At 38.2% G+C, this 19,591-nt stretch overlaps 1 protein-coding gene across 1 annotated transcript in view; it reads right to left on the minus strand.

The window, feature by feature from the left end:
- Positions 1-12,654, minus strand: part of LOC107752069 (actin-binding LIM protein 3-like) — a 36,541-nt gene extending 23,887 nt beyond the window's left edge. Inside the window, exons 1-5 of the mRNA XM_016567921.1 lie at positions 12,434-12,654; positions 7,423-7,538; positions 5,095-5,221; positions 4,353-4,446; positions 1,677-1,764 (exon numbers count right to left, since the gene is read on the minus strand). Coding sequence (XP_016423407.1) covers positions 1,677-1,764; positions 4,353-4,446; positions 5,095-5,221; positions 7,423-7,538; positions 12,434-12,654 — 646 coding nt within the window. The remainder of the gene's footprint in view (positions 1-1,676; positions 1,765-4,352; positions 4,447-5,094; positions 5,222-7,422; positions 7,539-12,433) is intronic.
- Between the last annotated feature and the right edge of the window lie 6,937 nt (positions 12,655-19,591).

Genomic DNA, 19,591 nt, shown 5'->3' on the forward strand with positions numbered 1-19,591 from the left:
ATTTTTTTTTTTTTTGTAGTAGGAACTGGCTCCATGTCCTTTTTTGAAGAAAATGTCCCTGATGGACTTGCACTATGAGATTTTTATTGCAAATTGTATTAAATTTGCCATCTTAGACCTGTCTGCCTGTCACATTCCTCCTGACCTCAATGGTGAGTTTGAGATTTGGAAGCAGATGGATAACTCAAGCTAAGGCAAATACATTTAATGTAATGACTCTATGAGAAGAAAGGCCAGAGTGCATTCATTCAACTCTGGTATTTCAATTTCAGATGAATGGGTATTTTAATCCGATGCTCTGTCTCTGCCTTGGCTCATTCTCTCCCTTTCTTGTTCCCTACGTACCTCTCTCTTTTTGCATGATAGTAATGTGCTGACGGCCGGCTCTGCTGACTTTTAAATGCATTTACCTCGAGACGTGTTCGCTAGCCTGTAACACACTTACACATCTCCGCGCTGAATGTGAAACAGAACAGACAAACACAGAGAAAGACCTGCGGTGCATTCTAATGTCCGCCAGCCGCTGGCACTGGAAGTCATATGAGCGATCACACAATTCTACAGAGGAAATCCACTGAATGGGGCATTGAGACGGATCAAGATGAGCCTCTGTGACTCTTTGTGGAACAACATCAGTTTCTTCATAAAAGTCTCACTACAGCCTTTATCTCCCACGTGAATCTTGCATATTGTTCATGATGGTCTGGAAATGAAGCTAATATTGAAAGATTGTCATGGAATATTCTATAAAGAGCTCTTTTATAAGCAAAGTGCTCATCTGCTCTGTCACAAGGATGAACTTGTGAATGAATATCTCAGTTATTTTTTCTAAACAAAAACATGATTTAATGAAATGCAATTTGATATTTTTGTTTGAGTATCTTACTTTGAGTAATTAAAAAAAAAATCCTTTTAATCTCTCATACGTTTCAGAAAACATCTTTCACAAGGTTTCTCACAAGAATTGCCAAAGTGTGCAATGAAAAGTTTAAAAATCTCCTAAAGTCACTTTAATGTCATACAGTAGCTGTATACTCTTACTTCTCTGTATGTCAATGAGTGCCTGTTTTTTTATTTCTGTGTTCAGTTGTCTGGGACATAAGATCTTTGCTCATCAATGCAAATCCCATAGGCACCTGAGACATTTGAGATTTCTCATGTTAATGTATACACATTATGTATCCCCCCCTAAATAATATAACTTTTAAATAGAGACACTCAAGAAGTATTATTATTTGGACACTTTCTAAATTGCAGTAAACCAGGTATATTATCTCATTCAGTTTTGATGTTATCTCATTCCATAAAGTTTATTTGTTAATTTTAGAAATCTTAAAATTTTATTTAATTTTAAATATATTATATATTTTTATATTATATTATATATTTATCTATGTTTAATGTTCATTGTTAGAAAAATAAATAAATTAGGTGTTTAAAACTATAGTTAGACAAAGCTCATAGAAAATGAATAGAAAATAAAACAGCTCATATAATTTGTAGTTCGACCACTTGAGGTTGACAATCACCATTTTCTGAAAGTTAAGCAACTTTCACTGACCATTTGTTGAAAAAGAAAAAAAAAAATCACTTCCTTATTTGGAAGAGTTTCAGGCCCTACTTTGCACCCTATTCATGGAAAGTGCCGGCTGTTGGCCTCTGTAACCTCTCCTCACCTGTGAGATACATCTCCTCTCCTTCTATAAACGTCATCTGACACCTGGCACAGCGAGCACAAGTGGGGTGGTAGTGCTTCCCTCCAGCCTGGACAGAGAAAGACAGGGACAAACAGAGGAATAAGAAAATATTGCAGGATACTCTAAAAGATTTTAAAACATGTACAGCACATAAATGCTCCACCTGTTAAACCCATTATCATGAGCACAATAAACACAGTAAACATATACTTGTCTCAACAGTGTCCTCCATATTAAGAAACAAAGCACTCCTCCTTTATTGCTGTTTTAATACTGCTCAAGACTCATTTCAGCTCTACAGACGTTTAATGACTCTCTTGCTCACCGTACACACATTTAAAGCTTACGTAGATCCTTCAGTGCCAAGAATCAGTAATTGAGAGAATTGTTCCCCTGGGCCAGTTAAAAAAATATGAGCTTGTTGATAGAACTGCAGAGAATTAACAATTTTTAAAATATTTACACTGGTTGTTTAGAGTTCTAGTTGAGGAAATGGGACAAATTAGATAAAACAGAAATGTCCCCTAAGTGTACGGTGTAAAAAGGCATTCATTTATTATAATTAGAATTATACAACAGTTAATACTGGTCCTTCAAGCTAGTCAAGCAGCATACCAGCAGTGCTGCTGTAACAGTCCAACAGTACTGACACTTTTCACAGTTTGTATTTACGTTGTTACACCAGTAGGTGGCGACTAGTGACTGTCTTTATAAGTGAGTCATTGGAATCATTCACTCAGCTGATTCATTCAAAAATACGAATTTATTCAGGTACTACACACAATGTGTTTATGAATGAATCATTGAATTATTTAATCATTCACTGAACTGATTGATTTAAAACCGAACATCACATGTGACTGTCATTGTAAACGAGACATTGAATCATTTAATCACTTGGCTCGGTTCAAAACTAATTAACTGGAAATGATTCAGCAACAAAATATGTGACTGTCTTTATGAATGAATCACTGAATGAGCCACTAAAACTACTTGTACAAAACACTGATTCACTGATAAACAAGACATGTGACCGTCTTCATGAATGAGTCACTGAATCAGTCAATCAAATGATTCGTTAAAAACATTCATTCATTCAGGAAAAAAACATGACTTTCTGAAAGCGTCACTCAACCATTTAATCACTTACTAAACTGAATTATAGTACAAAACTGATTCATTAAGGAGTGAAACGTGACTGTCTTCATGAAAGAGTCGGTTGAATCATTCACACAACTGATTCATTTAACAATGAATCATGTGACTGTTTTTATGAACGAGTCATTGAATCAGTCACTCAAACAATTTGTTCAAAACACTTATTCATTCAGGAACAAAACAAGTGACTCTCTTCAGTAAGTCATTTGAATCATTCACTCAAATTCTCTTCAAAAACACTAAATGGTCTGAGCTGCTCAGAGACACAACCACGGATTCTTTTGTGACTTTGTTTGGAACTATCTACATTAGAAGAATAAAGATCAACAAAATAACTGCCTATTATGTATGTAATAGTAATTGGGTCAACGGGTATTTAGTTATGCTGCTCCATTTGATTGGAATCAACTACAAGATAAGTTATGCTTAAAAGAGTTGGTATCACTAAATGATTTTAAATGTATTTTAAAGGATCTAATTGTAGAGTCACCTGATTATAGACAAACACTGCAAATACACCAAATGTTGTCTCATTAGGAAGCCCAGAGAAGAAAGGGGCATAGTGGAGAGGAGGCACAGAGCAGGTGGCGAAAGAAGGCCAGTTTATGAGCTAGAGACATAGTGTATGCTGTCATTGCTCCAGGAATCAGTGAGCTGGCAGCTTCTAAATGCTCAGAGGCATGTGGTAACACTAGGTGTCTTCTAAGGGGAATGAGTGCACATCAAACAGGCAGATAGAGATAAATCAGCCTGTGTCCCACTAGCTATAAATAACCTGACTTGAGCTCTCGCTGGAATACGGAGCACTTCACACCAGCCACACCTGGGATAAGAGCAAACAGAGCGACAGGAACTCTGTTTGTGTGTGAGTACACCTGCCTGCTTGATGGATCAATTCATGTTCTTTTCAGGTATAACTCAACGTAATCACTGTCTATTCAGTAGAGTTCAGGTAATTCAGTGTCAATAGCAATCAAAGACGAGTCACTCATCGCAAAGAACTACTACAGTATATGTGTTTAAGTAATGAGTCAATTGCTCAGGTTCAATGTTCTCTACATGGAGTCCACAAAGGTATTACAGGTGGTCTGTGGACAAGAATAAAACTTACATTATATTTCTAACAAATAACACTACACTACCATTTAAAAGTTTGGGGTCAATTTGTTTTGGGTTTTTTTTGTATGTTTTTCAAAGTCTCTTATTATTATCAATGTTAAAAACAGTTGTGCTGCTTAATATTTTTGTAAAAACCCTGATAGATTTTTTCAGCACTCTATGATGAATAGAAAGTTCAAAAGAACAGCAAAAACTGCATTACAAATGTCTATCATTTTGATCAATTTACTGCATCCTTGATAATAAAAAGTATTTATTTCTTAAATTGCACTGTAATCATAGGCATCATAGGCAGTTATCATAGGCAGATCTACCTTTTCTCTGTGTCTAGGTTGGGGGGGGATTCATTGTTGGTCCTGTGACGGGATGTAGACTCACCTCCAGCACACGTCCACTGATGTATCTGTCACATGTTTCACACTTTATCCCAAACTGGGTGTGGTAGTCTGACTCACAGTAAGGAATGCCGTCTCTGCATGCAAATTAAGACTCACATGAATGACCACATTCTTATACTGTTACCAAAAATAAAATACATGTGCTTAGGTTTTGCGAAACCAAAAAACTATGACCTTCGTGACTCTATTATTATTATTATTCTCACGAAAGTCCCCAACAGGAGCACCTTCTTATCAGTAAATCAAGTATATATACTGTACATACACATTACCATTCAAAAGTTTGGGGTCCGTAAGACTTTTAATGTCTTTGAAAGAATCTCTTATGCTCACAAATCTGCATTTATTTGATCAAAAATACAGTAATATTGTGAAATATTATTACAATTTAAAATAAAAAAAATTTATATTTATTTTTAACACCATTACTCGAGTCACATGACTTTTGAATGGTAATGTATATACAGTGAGAAAGTGTCCACACAAATTTCTGAATCTAAATTGAATTGTATATTTATCCACATATTTTATATCCACATATACCAATGATACAAAGGCCTATTACTGGAAGCAAATGTGTAAAATATTAGTGAAACTGTGATTAAATATTTATTAAATGAACAGAGTTAATCTGGTTCCAAACTCAAGAAACAGGCTGCTTTGTGCAACACAATGTGTGGTTGAAAGAGAGCCAGCAGGTCAACAGTAGGAGGGTCACTCACTTGCTGATGTACTCTCCCGTCAGGACCAGGCCGCAGGTCTGACACCTGAAGCAGCTGACGTGCCACTGTTTCTCTAATGCCAGCAGAGATTGACCCTGTTTGATCTCCTCCTTACAACCTGCACAGTCTAAAAAGAGCCATGAGGAAGGGAAGAGAGGTTATATAATGGACTTAAGGTTAAAAAGTCTTTCCTGTGTCCAGTCGGCCTTGACAGGTTTATAAAAAAAACACATGGAATACAAATCAATAAATCGGTATTGAGGTTAGGTTAGCAGAAATACACTGTTGAGCTGTATAGGCTGGGTAGGCCAGCATATGATGTATGACCGTAACAGGATTTTGAGCACAGAAAGGTCAGTGCATCATTTGTTTTAATTTGGAAGAAGTTCAGATATATTTACAGTATTTGCACCGTGACACAGAGCTCGGCTTTCTTCAGTTCACCTTCACGATCAATAAGGTAAATCTTTACACAGAGACAGATGTTAAAGTATGCACTCTTATATTCCAACAATTTCTTTCCTCAATGACACAATGTTGTCTTTTTTTGCTCAATTTTACCAACAAAAATATTACCTAGGCTTTAAAGCCACAGCAGAACTACTGTGCGACTCCGTGCAACACGACTGCAACACACAGCGGTGATTAGTTTCTGAATGAATCCATGTTTTGAACGAATCGGCTGAACCAATTATTAAAAGGCCGAATCATAAAGACAGCTATTTACATAATTCCTGGATGAATCAGCAGTTCGTACTAATCGAATGAATGAATGACTCAATACATTTTTTTTACCGATATTTACTGCCACCTACTGGCAGTTTTAGTTTATTATTTAGAAAATTAGATGAATTAATTGCCACATAATGTAACTAATTAGATAAAAAAATGTGAATCAACCGACAGCCCTACTATATATATACATAATGGGAAAGAATGCACAGAAAAATGACAAGTTCATATATTTTCAGACTCTCTACATTTGTTCAACCAAAGAGTAAACAGACACAGAGCTCAGACGCTCTTCATCTCTGGCCTTTATAAAAACTTCACAGCATTTTGCCTCTGTTTACCCAGACGCTACACATTTTCTAATCTGTTGAACAGGGGCAGGGGCGGACTTAGTGATTTGGGGGCCCTAAGCAAATTCCAGGTATGGGGCCCCAACAGAATAACTATGTGCTCTTTTACTCCTAACCCTTATTTTGCTTGCTCGCTCTCATAGTTTATAGTTTATTTATCCCTTCACAACCAGTAATTAGTCAAATGTTTTACTAACATAAAATTATCCCATGCAACTCATCAATTCTGAAGGCATACGGTAGGGTTTGCTGAGAAACAAATCGAAAATGTAATCTAAGTTAGCCTATTATTAAGCGAAAATATCCAGTCATTGCATTCGTGGATTTATACGAAAAGCCCACAAGCCAGCGAGTCATTTTGAAACATCAAGAAAAATAAAATTATGACTTGAAATACAATAATTTCTTTACTGAGGTGAATATCCCTGTTCTGAGACAGTCAGACAGTATTATACAGCCTAGAATGTGCGAAAAGAGCGCTCCCTCATATAATCACTAAAAGCTGTCACTTCAGTTCATTGCGATCTCACGCATTCCGTTAATAAGCTCTCTACATGGCACAATTAATCTCTTATTTACATCGTAGCTACACTTTGTTATAATGAGAGGATTCCCGAGCTTGCAGAACTCAGCACTTGACAAAAACTTGGCATTTTGAGCGGTGAGTGGATTCTAACTTAAACACTTCGGGTCATTACGTTCAAGAAATTAAACGATATGTCTGTGATTGGCTACATTGCTCAATGCTGCAAATATGTTTCGCCAATAGGCCTATCAGATGGGGCCCCCTGATTCCCCGGGGCCCTAAGCGGCCGCTTACCTCGCTTATTGGTTAAGTCCGCCCCTGAACAGGGGTCTGTTCTCTCCCCTCAGAGACATGCAGGTCAATACAGCCATATGGAGGGTTTTAGCTCCCAGGCAGTCAGAAAAAAAAAATATATATATATATATATAAGGAAGACTACTAAAAACACCCAAGAGATGGAGAATTATGAATGTGAATTTCCAAACACAAACACACACACACACACACACACACACACACACACACACACACCCACACACTCAACTTTTGAGTGGCAGATTTGGCAAAATACTTATATACGGTTTACTATACTTATTTATCTAGCCTTTTTTTCTTTGTTAGGACTGTTGGCTGGTCCTAATCTACACGAACACACAAACATGTGGACCTCATGTCATGCAAATGAATAGGAAAATGTTTAAATTGAAGGATGGGACTTACGGCTGGGCCCATGGATTTTGATTGGCTCATTGGAATTAACCAGCTTGAGGGAACAGTGCTGACAGACACATTCTTTACCACTGAACGTCACTCTGTCCCCAATTGGAAAAGGTTTCCTAGAGAGGGAACGACAGACAGATAGACAACATGCTATTAAACTTAGTACACACACATAAGTAAACCAAAGCCTAAAATTAGTACAGTCCAAATAAAAAATGATCCACTCAAATAAATTCAGAATGCTTACAAGGAAGACTAAATTACATAGTAGAGAAAAGTGTTGGCAGGTCCTCACAATGAAGGCAATCCTGACCTACACACACTCAACTAAATATCTAAAAGGACAACAGAAATGGCAAGACTTAGGTTTCGTTATTTTAAAATGTAATATTACTGTTTTCACTGTATTTTGATCAAATTAATGCAGGTGAGCATAAAATATTTCTTTGCTAAACATTTAAAAAAATCTTACTGACCCCAAATGTTTGTACTGTAGTGTAAATGTCTAGAGTAAAAATCTGTATGTTCATTGACAAGTATGGTAATGGAAGCCAACCATATAAGGATTTACTAATAACTGAAGGCAGAACAGCAGATGAGAGGAGGCCCGACAGAGTTCAAGTAACATTTATCCCCAAATAGAGTTGAGGAAGGCCACATTACCCACAAGCATTAAACGGAGACCAGTAACGATGACGGCCCAGCAATACCTAAGCACACTGTCTTCCCTTCAGACACACTGAAGGCACAGACACCACTGAAATAATGGAACCAAGTGTCTCACATCACATAATGACTTGACATTTTTGAGTGATGGAGGATAATAAGGGGCAATGTGGACAAGGTGGGATCTCTGACCATATTAGTTTTGCTGGTGAACAACATAGCTTTGCTCAGCCACCAGATAGTCCAGGATAATCCAACCTGGACCAGCATAGAAATTCATTGTAAGCTGGTCTTTAGGCTCTTCCTCACCATTATTGTCAAATCTTGTACCAAAGGCCTCTGCAAACCACGAATGACGCCATGTTCCACCGTATACACAAGATCACCTCCTGTATATGGTGAGTAGATGATGTTTTATGTAGATAAATGCATGTGTCTGTTCAGCACACATGTCCACATGTCTCATGACAGCTTGCGTAATCCTTTGTGTCCACAGCACTGCTTTATCTGCTCAGTAATCAGCATGACTGGAAGCTTCTACACCACGATACAAATCCTATTACAGTAGTCTATTCCTCTACTAATGCAGCAATTATAAAACAATCCATTTACATTGTACCATGACCTTAGAGGAGCACCGGCTCTGCCACTTTACATGATTACTGAACAGGTCCTTTAAAAACAGATCATGCATGACTTCTGTCACTGTTAATATTGATCAGTTTTAACTTAGAAAGAACATTTATAAGAAATGTCACACTTTCGCACATAAACACACACACACACCACACTACTCACTGGGCTATGTGAAGTATGGCATGACAAACTCCTCCACAATTGAGACCACACACAAAGATGTTTTTGAAATCGAGAGTGAAGGATGACAGGGTAAGTGGGCAGACAACAGAAGCACTTACAGAGCCCTTGTCAGACACATGGGTGGAATAATTCCTTTAGTTTCTGCAGTGTTTCAGTATAGCCGGTGCCAATGAGAGCAGTATCTCTGGATCTAATCTTACTTTCTCATATCCTTTATTCTCTCTTTCTCTCTGTGTTTTATTCCTCCTCTTTCACACAACCTACTTTATTCTATATTTATATGTGAAAACTGTGTGGGTTCCCTCATGAGGCTCTGTGCGTGTCTTTCCATGCAGTCTTTACGTGACCTTGGCATTACCGCCACATCACACTCCCTCCAGACACACACAGCATTGTCAGCTTTTCCTGCTCTTTAAAAATGTACAGTTTTCATGTTTTGCTGCATTTATTCTGTCCACAAACACAATCTTGCAACTCTTTTAGGACATCAAAATTAGCATGTGCCCTCTACTTCAAGATTTTTTTTTTAATTCTTAAAAATTGCACAAAAATAATGTCTTAATATTGATTTTGTAATGATAACAAGAAAACAAAACTATAAAAACTATAAAAAATAAATAAATAAGACATTTAAGTAAGGAAGAACATTGTGAAAGATAATATAATTTTTTCAGACAACATATATTGAATTGAATATGTACACACACACACACACACACACACACATACACACACATTTTTGACTGGTAATGTACTACAAATATATCACTTAATTTAATAAATATATACATACTATATATACATATTTACACATATTTAATACATACAACTTTATTTATACAACTTATTTTTTTTACATTTTGCCAATTAAATGTATTGTAATACAAAGGAACTGCATCTTGTGTTTTTTTCCAGACTAAATAAATGAAGCACTCAGAAGGAGCTACCTCTCAGTTATGTTCTTTTAGTTTCATTATCATGGTTTCATTGTTCTTTTAATTTGTTTCTCATCACTTTCCTATTTCCTTTGTTCTAGTTTTCCCGCCAGCCATCAGTTACCATGGACACTAATTAAACAGCACACCTGTTCACCCTTTAGTGCATTATCACTGTGTATTTAAGTTCCTCTTTGTTCACCTTTCATTTGTCTGGTATTGTTTGTGTGTAGCACTCTGTCTCACACACTTAGATTATTTATATCTTCTTTATTGTTGGAATTTAATTAAATAAATAACCTTTTTAAATATTTTATCATCTTCATCTCCCTGAAACATTGCACCATCTCAGTGAACTGCAACAGTTCCTCAAAATATCAATTAAAGGTCCAGAATGCTGTACAGAAATATGAGTTGTACCATCATCGAAGATTTTTAATGTGACTTCTGAATAATCATTGACAGTGCTACTGGGATGATAGCCCACTAAATCTAGAGCTTGGTTTCCACACAGATGGTCTAAAAATTAAATGTAACATAATCTAGCTCTCCTGTCGACTGTTTACTTCTTGGTCGGGCCGATAAATGTTTAGGTTACTCCTGCCAAGAGCATCCCATTGGGCCATTTAGTAGCCCAATTGGCAATGCAGTCCAACAAAGCAATCCCAGTCCTCTATGAAAATGCCTTTTCCTACCCACATAAATTCATCAAGTGCTAACTCTCTTTCGGGGTACTAATGAACTAAAGGAGGAGGGTCGAGTTATTCAGTGGAACTAATTTCCTGCAGATCAGAGCAAAGCAAACACATTGCAATTACAAATGGGATATAACAGAGACCTTAGCAGCTAAACTCACAGCACTACAGTTCAGCAAAGTGTCCACACAAGCTAAACAAAGAATAGAAAAGAGAGAGGAAAAGCATTTAAGAGAGAAGAGAGAGAGAGAGCAGAGGTAATGTAAAAAAAAAAAAAGAAGCCTGCCAATGTGAATACTAAAGCAGTAAATGCAGAAAATATCCAGTTCTATTAAACCCATTTTTTTACTACAAAAAGAAAGGGGATCCAAATAACAGTGTTTCAGTGTTGGCCAGACAGATAATGTGTCCCTGCAGGGATGTCTTACAGTACCTCTCATTTTCTTGCTTGTCAGTCTGAGAATAGGCCACACATAAAAGACAAGAGATGGTGTTTTCCACCACTGCCTTTAACTACTCTTCATTTGCTCCTTTCAGTCTGTGAGGCAAATATTCACCTCTAGCTTCAGCAGCTTCTCCATTTACACTTTTCTTACCTTTGCTGCTTACTTTCTGGGCATTATTGCATATTTTGAGCTCCAAACCTCAGCTTTCTTCCGCCTTGACTCATGTTACAATATCCTGCTTCGTTCTACATTGATCGCTCCTACTCCACTTGTGGTATTATACTCTTTAGGGCAATTTAGTCAAGAGAAGCGAAGAGAAGAAGCCTACACGGAGGGTCCAAAATAAACACCCACCAAGCAGCAAATTCAAATAAAAATTGGCTTTGACAAGTACATTAAAGTTATTAAATGAAACATAATGTATGCATTAAATCACAAGAACTATAGTTTGACCCTGCTGTTTTAATATCTGAACTAAACAACATGAGTAAATCAAATTAAAGACATACTGTACAAATGATCTGCTAAAGATAAAAAATCAGTAGAAATGGATCATGTGGAATATTTCACTAACAAAAATATGAAGGACAAAATGATAATGCATCTTCATATTTCTAGTACACAGTGAAAGCTATTTTGTATTATGTAAAAAAAATATAATTGTTATACTTTATAAAATTTACATTTTGGCCATAAATGTTTATCCATAAAACTTGCAGCCCATAAACTGTTTTGCAGTATTTCTTATTTATTCATCCATCCATCCATCTATCCATCTATCTATCTATCTATCACTATTGATATATGCAAAATACAGTTTACGGCTGGTAAGACTTTATGGCAAGTAAATTTTCTCTCACTATTAGCAGATCAACACATTTTTTAATGAACTTATCAACAACAACAACAAAAAAAAAGAAGCTAATTTTGGGCATATGGATGGATATCAACCCTGACAGTGTATGTCTGAAGAAGTGGTTATATATAAAACACTGCCCTACTTGCCCTGCTTTAAGGTCAGGACTGATAAGACAGAATGTGGCACAAGAAGTCAGAGTTTGCCTTCCCACGTTTGCCTTCCCACTTTCTACATGTGGTCCATCAAATCCATTAAATTCAATTAAACTGAAGATATTCCTTAAGCCTAAACATTTTCACCCATCACAGACACTGAATTTCTTTCAAAGAAAATTATATAAATATCAGCGGTCTTGAAACGTCGCTTGGCTGATCAAATTAGAAGACCAGAACTAACTGTATTATAATTGCTTAGTATATAGATGAGTGGGGGTGCATATAGCTGTCAGGGAGTGAATTAATGAGATTCAGTCATCAGCACATTAGTAAATGAGCATCATTTACCAGCATCCCACCAGCGTTCCTCACGTTTAATCTGTCTGATGGGTCTATTTCCATAATGACATTTCAGTAGTCTGTATAGAGGGCTCACCTGCACACGCTGCAGACGAAACACTGTGGATGATATGTGCGGCCCAGAGCAGAGACCACCTCCCCTGAGATAAAGTCCCCACAGCTGTCACACTTTGTGCCGTACAGGCGCTGGTAGTCTGCTGTGCAGATGTACTCACCACTCTTCTGGAAGAATCCGGAATGTGCCAAATCACAGCCACACACTGGCAGAAAGAGATAGACAGGAAGAGAAATCAACATGAGATCATTTTGCCATTTTATTTATAGTACAGGAAATGACAGTGAGGGAAAACAAATGGGATCAAGGAATGTTGCAAGCCAGGATTGAACTTGTGATTCCTATATGAGCACCACATAGTACAAAGTAATAAGGTTTGCACTCAAGATGAGTTTTTTGAAGCTACTTTCAAGCAGATGTAACAATAAACAGCTACAGACCCAATTAGACTATATTAGGGCCTTATTTTTGGTGCGCCAAGTTTCTGTTTGAAATGTCTTTGGTATGCTGATCATAGACTTGGAATTACAAGTGACACTTAAACAGCCATTTTCAGATGGCAGTGTTTGTTGTGGGTAATACTGAGCAATGTTATGATAACGTTAACTAAAACTAAAACCATAAAGCAGTTTTTGTTACTTAAAACAAAATAAATTTGAAACAGAAACAGAAAATGTTAACAAAAATTACAATTAATTGAAATAACCCTGATACTGGGAAGTGTGACAATTTGCAGTGACACAGTATAATAATTGTAAAATTAAACATAATTCATTAGAGATTAATGACGCACATAAACAAAGTTGTGAATTTCAATTATTTTCACAAGGAAAGGGATTGTTCAGTCTACTAACATGAAAGCAAAAACCTCTCAAAATCACACCCCACATAAAATAGATCTAGCAAGATGGTCATGGAATGATGGCTTGGCTTCCTGCAATACTTAACCGTAATCTGAGGATAATTCTATTAGCACAAAAGAGGAAAAACGCTTCCTGAGCATTTTGTTTCAGCTGGACCTAAAAGTTTCACAGCAACAAACATCAAAAACACACATACACAAAGCAATATGGCAGTGCCTTTAGATCTTACAGGACCACACACAGGACTTACAGACCACTTACTCTTAAAGCATATTGTGACAGATATATGTAACTCTTTAACAAACTGAACTCCCCGGGTGAGATGTGACACTGCTGCATGCAGCATGACTGTTTCAGCATGCATGCCGGAGATCACATGCAAGCATGCCTGTGGATCTCCCTGATCTCAGCAGGATTCATATGGCATACTGTCACTACATCACACACACACACACACACACACAGTCTCCCAGCCCTCAGCATCCATCATCTTTGCAATGACAGCTGTTATTGGCTCGTGGAATTGGCAATGATTGCCTTTTGCAAAATGCGTCACTGTACCGTAAATCATTAATTCAAAGTCAAACATCCTCCTAAGTCATTCGCATGTCATCTAAGTCCTGAGTTCTAAGGAGAAAGGAAAGAAAAAAAGTACTTTGAGGGACGTTCGGTTCTGCTGAGAAACTCAAACAGGTCATTAGGAGAAAATTAGGAGATGGAATTTGATGCTCGCTGATTATGATAACGCCTCTCATCGGTTGGCTTCTGACTGAAAGAAAACATAAGAATGCAGGAGTGAAAAGACTTTCTCAAAGCACTCATCTGTCCTGAATGATGCTATCACAATGTCATTGAACTGCTGCTGTGACTATGAATAGCTGCTAGAGCTGGGCAATATAATAAAAATTCACAATATATTTGCAGTGGTTTTGCAGGTAATATAAAATGTAACAACACTGTGAATTTTAAAATGATTTCAATGCATTTTCAATATGGCCATTAATTTTCCTAAAGACAGTGTCATTACATTACCCTTCCCTTTGTCTTGTGATTATGACAGTATTAAGACATGATAATGTCTGATTTAAACTTAAGTGACAAAAACAGTGTTAGATTTGGTCATAAATTAATTTCCTTGAATCAGTTCAAATTTTCCAAAGACTCAGTTAAATTAATTTACTTAAAAATGTTCACAGAAATCCCTGTGTGGCATTTTTCAGTGAATACTGATGAAAACAGAAACACACCTTTAATTAAAATTTTTTTATTACAGTTTTTCCAATTGCTAACATCCCTTTGTCCAATCTGTAGTCGCATTTTCAAAACTCTACACACAATTAGCACAACATCGGTCTGTTGTGACCATACCATTAACACAATTCATGTTGTTTTCACACAATATTCAGTCAATTAACACATTTCTAAAATGCTTAAATTTTTTTTCACACAAACTTACCCCATACCAAAATCATAGTTTTTTTTTTATCTCACAATTTTTTTTCTCACAATTGTGAATTTATCTCACTATTCTGATAAAGTCTGAATGGCAAGATTTAAACTCGCAATTCCAAGAATAGAAGTCCAAATTGTGAGATAAAAAGGTCACAATTACCGTCTTTACTTTTTTATTCTGTGATGGAAACAAGCCTGCATAGTAACCAAAAGCCATGTATGTTGTTATTTTAGTTGATCACTGGCATCAGCTACCATAGGGGCACCATTGAAAGCAATTTCAATCAAGGTTCCAACTGAATTTCTGCATAGGGGACCCTATTTTTTTCTATTGTACATTCTATAAAGTAATGACTCATTCAGTTTTAGACAGTATGTTGCCAAGAAATTCAACACTTAAAAATTTAAAATGGGTTTCAGTTGAAGGTAACTAAATTACAAAAAACTATGGATTTTTTATATTGTCTATATGCAGGTAGAACTGAAACATGACAGGTAATGCAGTTTTTGTAAAGTCATCAACTGTTAGTATTTTGACAGTCACTGTGCTATGATTGACTATATTTTCCTGTTGGATAGAAAAGTAGTGCTAATGTTTTGACCGAATGACTCGATTTTGAATCGGGTTTGCTGTGTTTTGATAGAGTTAGTTATGTAGAAATTTAGTTATGTTTTTATGTAGAAAAATGTATTCAGCATTTTGAAATGTAGAGTTTGTATTAATTTAACAAAATGTGGTTTTGGCCAAAAAATTAACGTTTTGGCTAATTGTGTGATGTAGGTGTGTTGCTGTGTTAAGAGTTTAGAAAAAGTACTTTAAGTATAGGTAAACACTTGATATCAATTGGAAAAAACTGTAAGATGGTTGACTCACACACACACACACACACATATATGTGTGTGTGTAGATAGACAGACAGACAGATCCCTGCCTGCCTTGTTTTACCCCGTCTTGGATGATTAAAGACATTTACTTTGAGTTTATCCCACATCTCCTTGTTCTTCGTTTCGCCACAGAAGGCAACCGTGACAATACACGTTCTTTGTGCATTTTTCTATTTTTCTACTTGTTACTTTGCACTTTTTGTTAGTTGGGTCAAGGAGCACGTGGAGAGGGAAAAACAAACAGAATGAGTCCAGGGGCGTGACATATCACCCCCCCTCCCGGAAGGCGCGTCCTCGTGCCGTAGAACAACAGAGGGGGTGCACAGGTGGGAATTAGGGAGGAGGCTCGGGAGGAGGATGGACACCCGAGAGGGGGCTGGCAGACAGAGTCCAGGGAGGTGACGATAGAGGGAGGAGCCAGGGAGGCGACAGGAAGGATTTGGAATGGCGCCGGCGACTGACGCAGAGGCGTGGATCCAAAAGGCCGCGGAGGAACTTTCTCTGGGCTAGACATGGGAACAGGAACTTTCTCAGGGCTAAACTCCGGGACTGGAGCCCTCTCTGGGCTAAACTCGGGGACTGGGGCCCTCTCTGGACTAGACTCGGGGACTGGAGCCCTCTCAGGGCTGGACGGGACCAGCGGGGACGAAGGAGAGAGGAGAGGGGGCAAGTTGGCTTCCAGCTCTGATTCCCAGTCTATAAGGTCCCCCTCGAAGTCCAGCAGTCCCAGCTGTATGATCAGCTCACTCTCTCAACTGCAGTGCAGTGGGAGGAGCTCCACTCCGCGCTCTCTCTGTCCGCGGCATTCTCCCTCATGGCGGGCTCTGTTGCCGGCTCTAGCACCTTGACTGACGTCACTTGCAGCTCCGGCTCCGCGGTGATCCGTTGCTCTGTCGCTCCATTTGGCAATGGCTCGTCGGCCACGGCGAGCTCGGGCTCTTTGTCAGCGGTGGGCTCGGGCATGCGCTCCGCGCAGCGGGGAGATGGTAGGCTGGGCACTGGGTCTGGAGTGTCCACTCCACAAATGTGGCGAAATTCGCTCGAGGGCCTTCCTCGGACGACGTGCTCTGTATGCCGGGTTTAGACTGGCATCATAGAACGCACAGAGCGTGTCGCCCGGGTAGCTGCAGAGATTGGCGAGGACCAGGAACAGTCTGGTGTGGCCCTCGAGCGATCTTTCCCCCTGCTCCAGCAGGAGGGGGAGGTGGTATTCAGGGCGGGCGGGAAGATCTATGAGGGAACACTACGGAAACAAAAAACACTGGGTAAAACGCGGAAACAAAAACGGAGGGAAGACATGGAGGTTACTGTTTTGGTCCGGTATTCTGTCACGTTACCGCTACTGTGAGGATCAAGGAGCGAGGAACGAGGAGAATACTTCAAACAAAGAGATTTTAATGAACATCCAAGGAACCAGGAAAACACACGTAGCGGGGAAGACGACATTCAAAAGCGGACAAACTCAGAAAGCACAGACAGGACCTTAAATACATTGGGTAATTGACAACACACACCTGGAACTCAATAAACAATTAACAAGGGAAAACTGGGTCATCGAGCACGTGGAGAGGGAAAAACACACAGAATGAGTCCAGGGGCGTGACGCATATACTGTGATTAGGTTTATTTTATTTAGGTCATAAAAAGAATATTTCTGGTAAGCTGTACGTCATTCCAAAAATGGAATGACAACCTAACTCTATAAAGGAATCTGTGAATATAGCCAGAGTAAAATAAAAAAAAGGCCAAGAGACTTATTAGAATATTATTTTGCCAGTGGGCACTAGGACTGGTGCGAAACCTTCACTGTGGGCCAGCAGCTTCAACAGAACCGGGATTTCTACAGAAATCTGGAGTCTTTGGCAGTGTAACCACATGTGCAGGGAAATTATAGCCCTGCTGTGAATGTCTGTGTGTGTGTGTATAAGATAGACGCTGTGCCAGGCAGCCGCATTTCAGACAACCACAAAACAATGGCATGTTGCTTCAAATGGCCCAACTGGATTGAAACCCTGCAATTAAAGAGAAAACTATGGAGCACATGACATTTGAAGCTTAATGGAAAAAACTCTCAAGGCCTTTTCAACTCAAATAACATCCAGAGACAGACAGTATTAACATTTCTGCTTTAAAAATACAAAAAAACATGAACTGTAATACAAAAACCATGACATGGAAACAAACACTATTAAGCAGTATGAAGCAAACAAATAAGAGACAGCAGAAACACAAAGTGGGTTCTCATTGGGGAAGTTGCTTTGAAACTGTCAAGTTACAAGCTCCTCATATTTTAAAATCGCAAGCTACAGTTAAATCTTTTGAAACAGTAGTTCAATATAAGCAGCTCACAAAAAGTAGCGAACTACACTGAAACTACTAAGGACCTATGTTTTTAACCCATGTGCTGTGCTGAAAATTCTTTACCTAATTTTGCGTTAGAGATGTACAATATATTGGCCACCTATCAGTATCGGCCGATAAATGATGCATTATGTCCTTCAGAAACACCTCAGATATGCACTGTTCGCCATGATGGTTTTGAATTGCTTGAAATATGATAAGTTAAGTGCAACCTGTGCAGGGCAAGCCCGTCATAAAGGCTACATAAAATTATAATGACAACATTACTGCAAAATTATGTTATGGAATCTTTGTGTGGCCGTGTTTTAGTGCGTTGTTACGGGAAGAGCGCATCCACAATGGAGGTACACTTTAATGACTATCACAGTTAAGTTCGCTTGTGCATTTGCGGCCGTTCAATTGTACGTTGTAATATTGTGCTTATTTTATGCATATATGTCTGATTTATCTCATATAGAATGTGGTTGGATGGTGGAATGTGGAAAGTTAATAGTGTTAATAGAGCTCTTCAAAGCCTATGATCAATCAGTTCCAAAAAGAAATACAAAATGTAGTAATTGAAAAAAAGTTGACCAGGAACACCAGAAGAACTGTAATAAGGTCAAAAAAAAAATCCCAAAAAGAACAAAAAATATCAAAAAAGATTTTTATAAGTTGGGAAGGGAAGGGAAGTTGTTATACCCTGTGTGAGCAAATTAAGTAACTTTTAGTCCAATGGGATAACATTATAGCAAAAAGAAAGTCCACTCTGTGTCAAAATGGCCAGAACACAATTTGAGGGTTAAATAAATGACTATCCTATTATACCATTCAGGGGCGTAGCATCTTGTATGCAGGGTATGCAGGTGCATATGGGCCCGGGCGTATTGTCGGACCGCCGAGCTGAGGGGGGAACCTTTAATTGAAACGAGGGAATGAATAGAGCCCTGCACGGGCCCGGCCCTTCCGACAGCTTATCAGAATATTCTCGGCCTGAGTCTGACCCGAGCCCGTGTCTTTTTTCTCTCTCTCTCTCTTTCTTCCCCTTTACACAGCTGCTGTTGCAGCAAATAGGCTAGTCCAGTTTTGGTTTTTAATGGCAAAGTGGTTATATTTCGTTTCTTTATTAAGTTAATTTAGAAATATGTTTGGAACATTTTATGTTTGTTAAAATCAGTAACGACCAAGCGGCCAGCGGCGGACTGAGTTGAGCGTATTTGATCAATTTAGCCTTCTCAAATCAACATGACTTGCCTAAAATAAAATCTATAGACATAAAACACTTCATGCAATTCACAATATTAATAAAAAAATGTAACCTAGATAAATGTGTGCTGTTAGACGCATTAACAGTCGTTTGTGTGGAGAGTGGAAGCTGAAGAGCGCTTTGCAGGACATGGAGGCGCCAGTGCGATCACTTGCATTTTTTTCTTAAGAGTGGAAATTTAACATACGCCGTCATTTTTGCTCATAAAGGTAAGAGTAACATTATTCGGAATTGTAAAGGGTCTACTTTTATTTGTGTGCACTCACAAACAATATCAACAAAAACCTGTGCTTTTGTAAAATAATTAAGGAAAACAAACAGGATGCGCTTTCTGTCATCTTGGTCTTGAGCAGGAGCGCTTCACAATGATGA

The sequence above is a fragment of the Sinocyclocheilus rhinocerous genome, unplaced genomic scaffold (genome assembly GCF_001515625.1).
Source record: "Sinocyclocheilus rhinocerous isolate Xijiao unplaced genomic scaffold, SAMN03320098_v1.1 scaffold662, whole genome shotgun sequence".
NCBI classification, from domain to species: Eukaryota; Metazoa; Chordata; class Actinopteri; order Cypriniformes; family Cyprinidae; genus Sinocyclocheilus; species Sinocyclocheilus rhinocerous.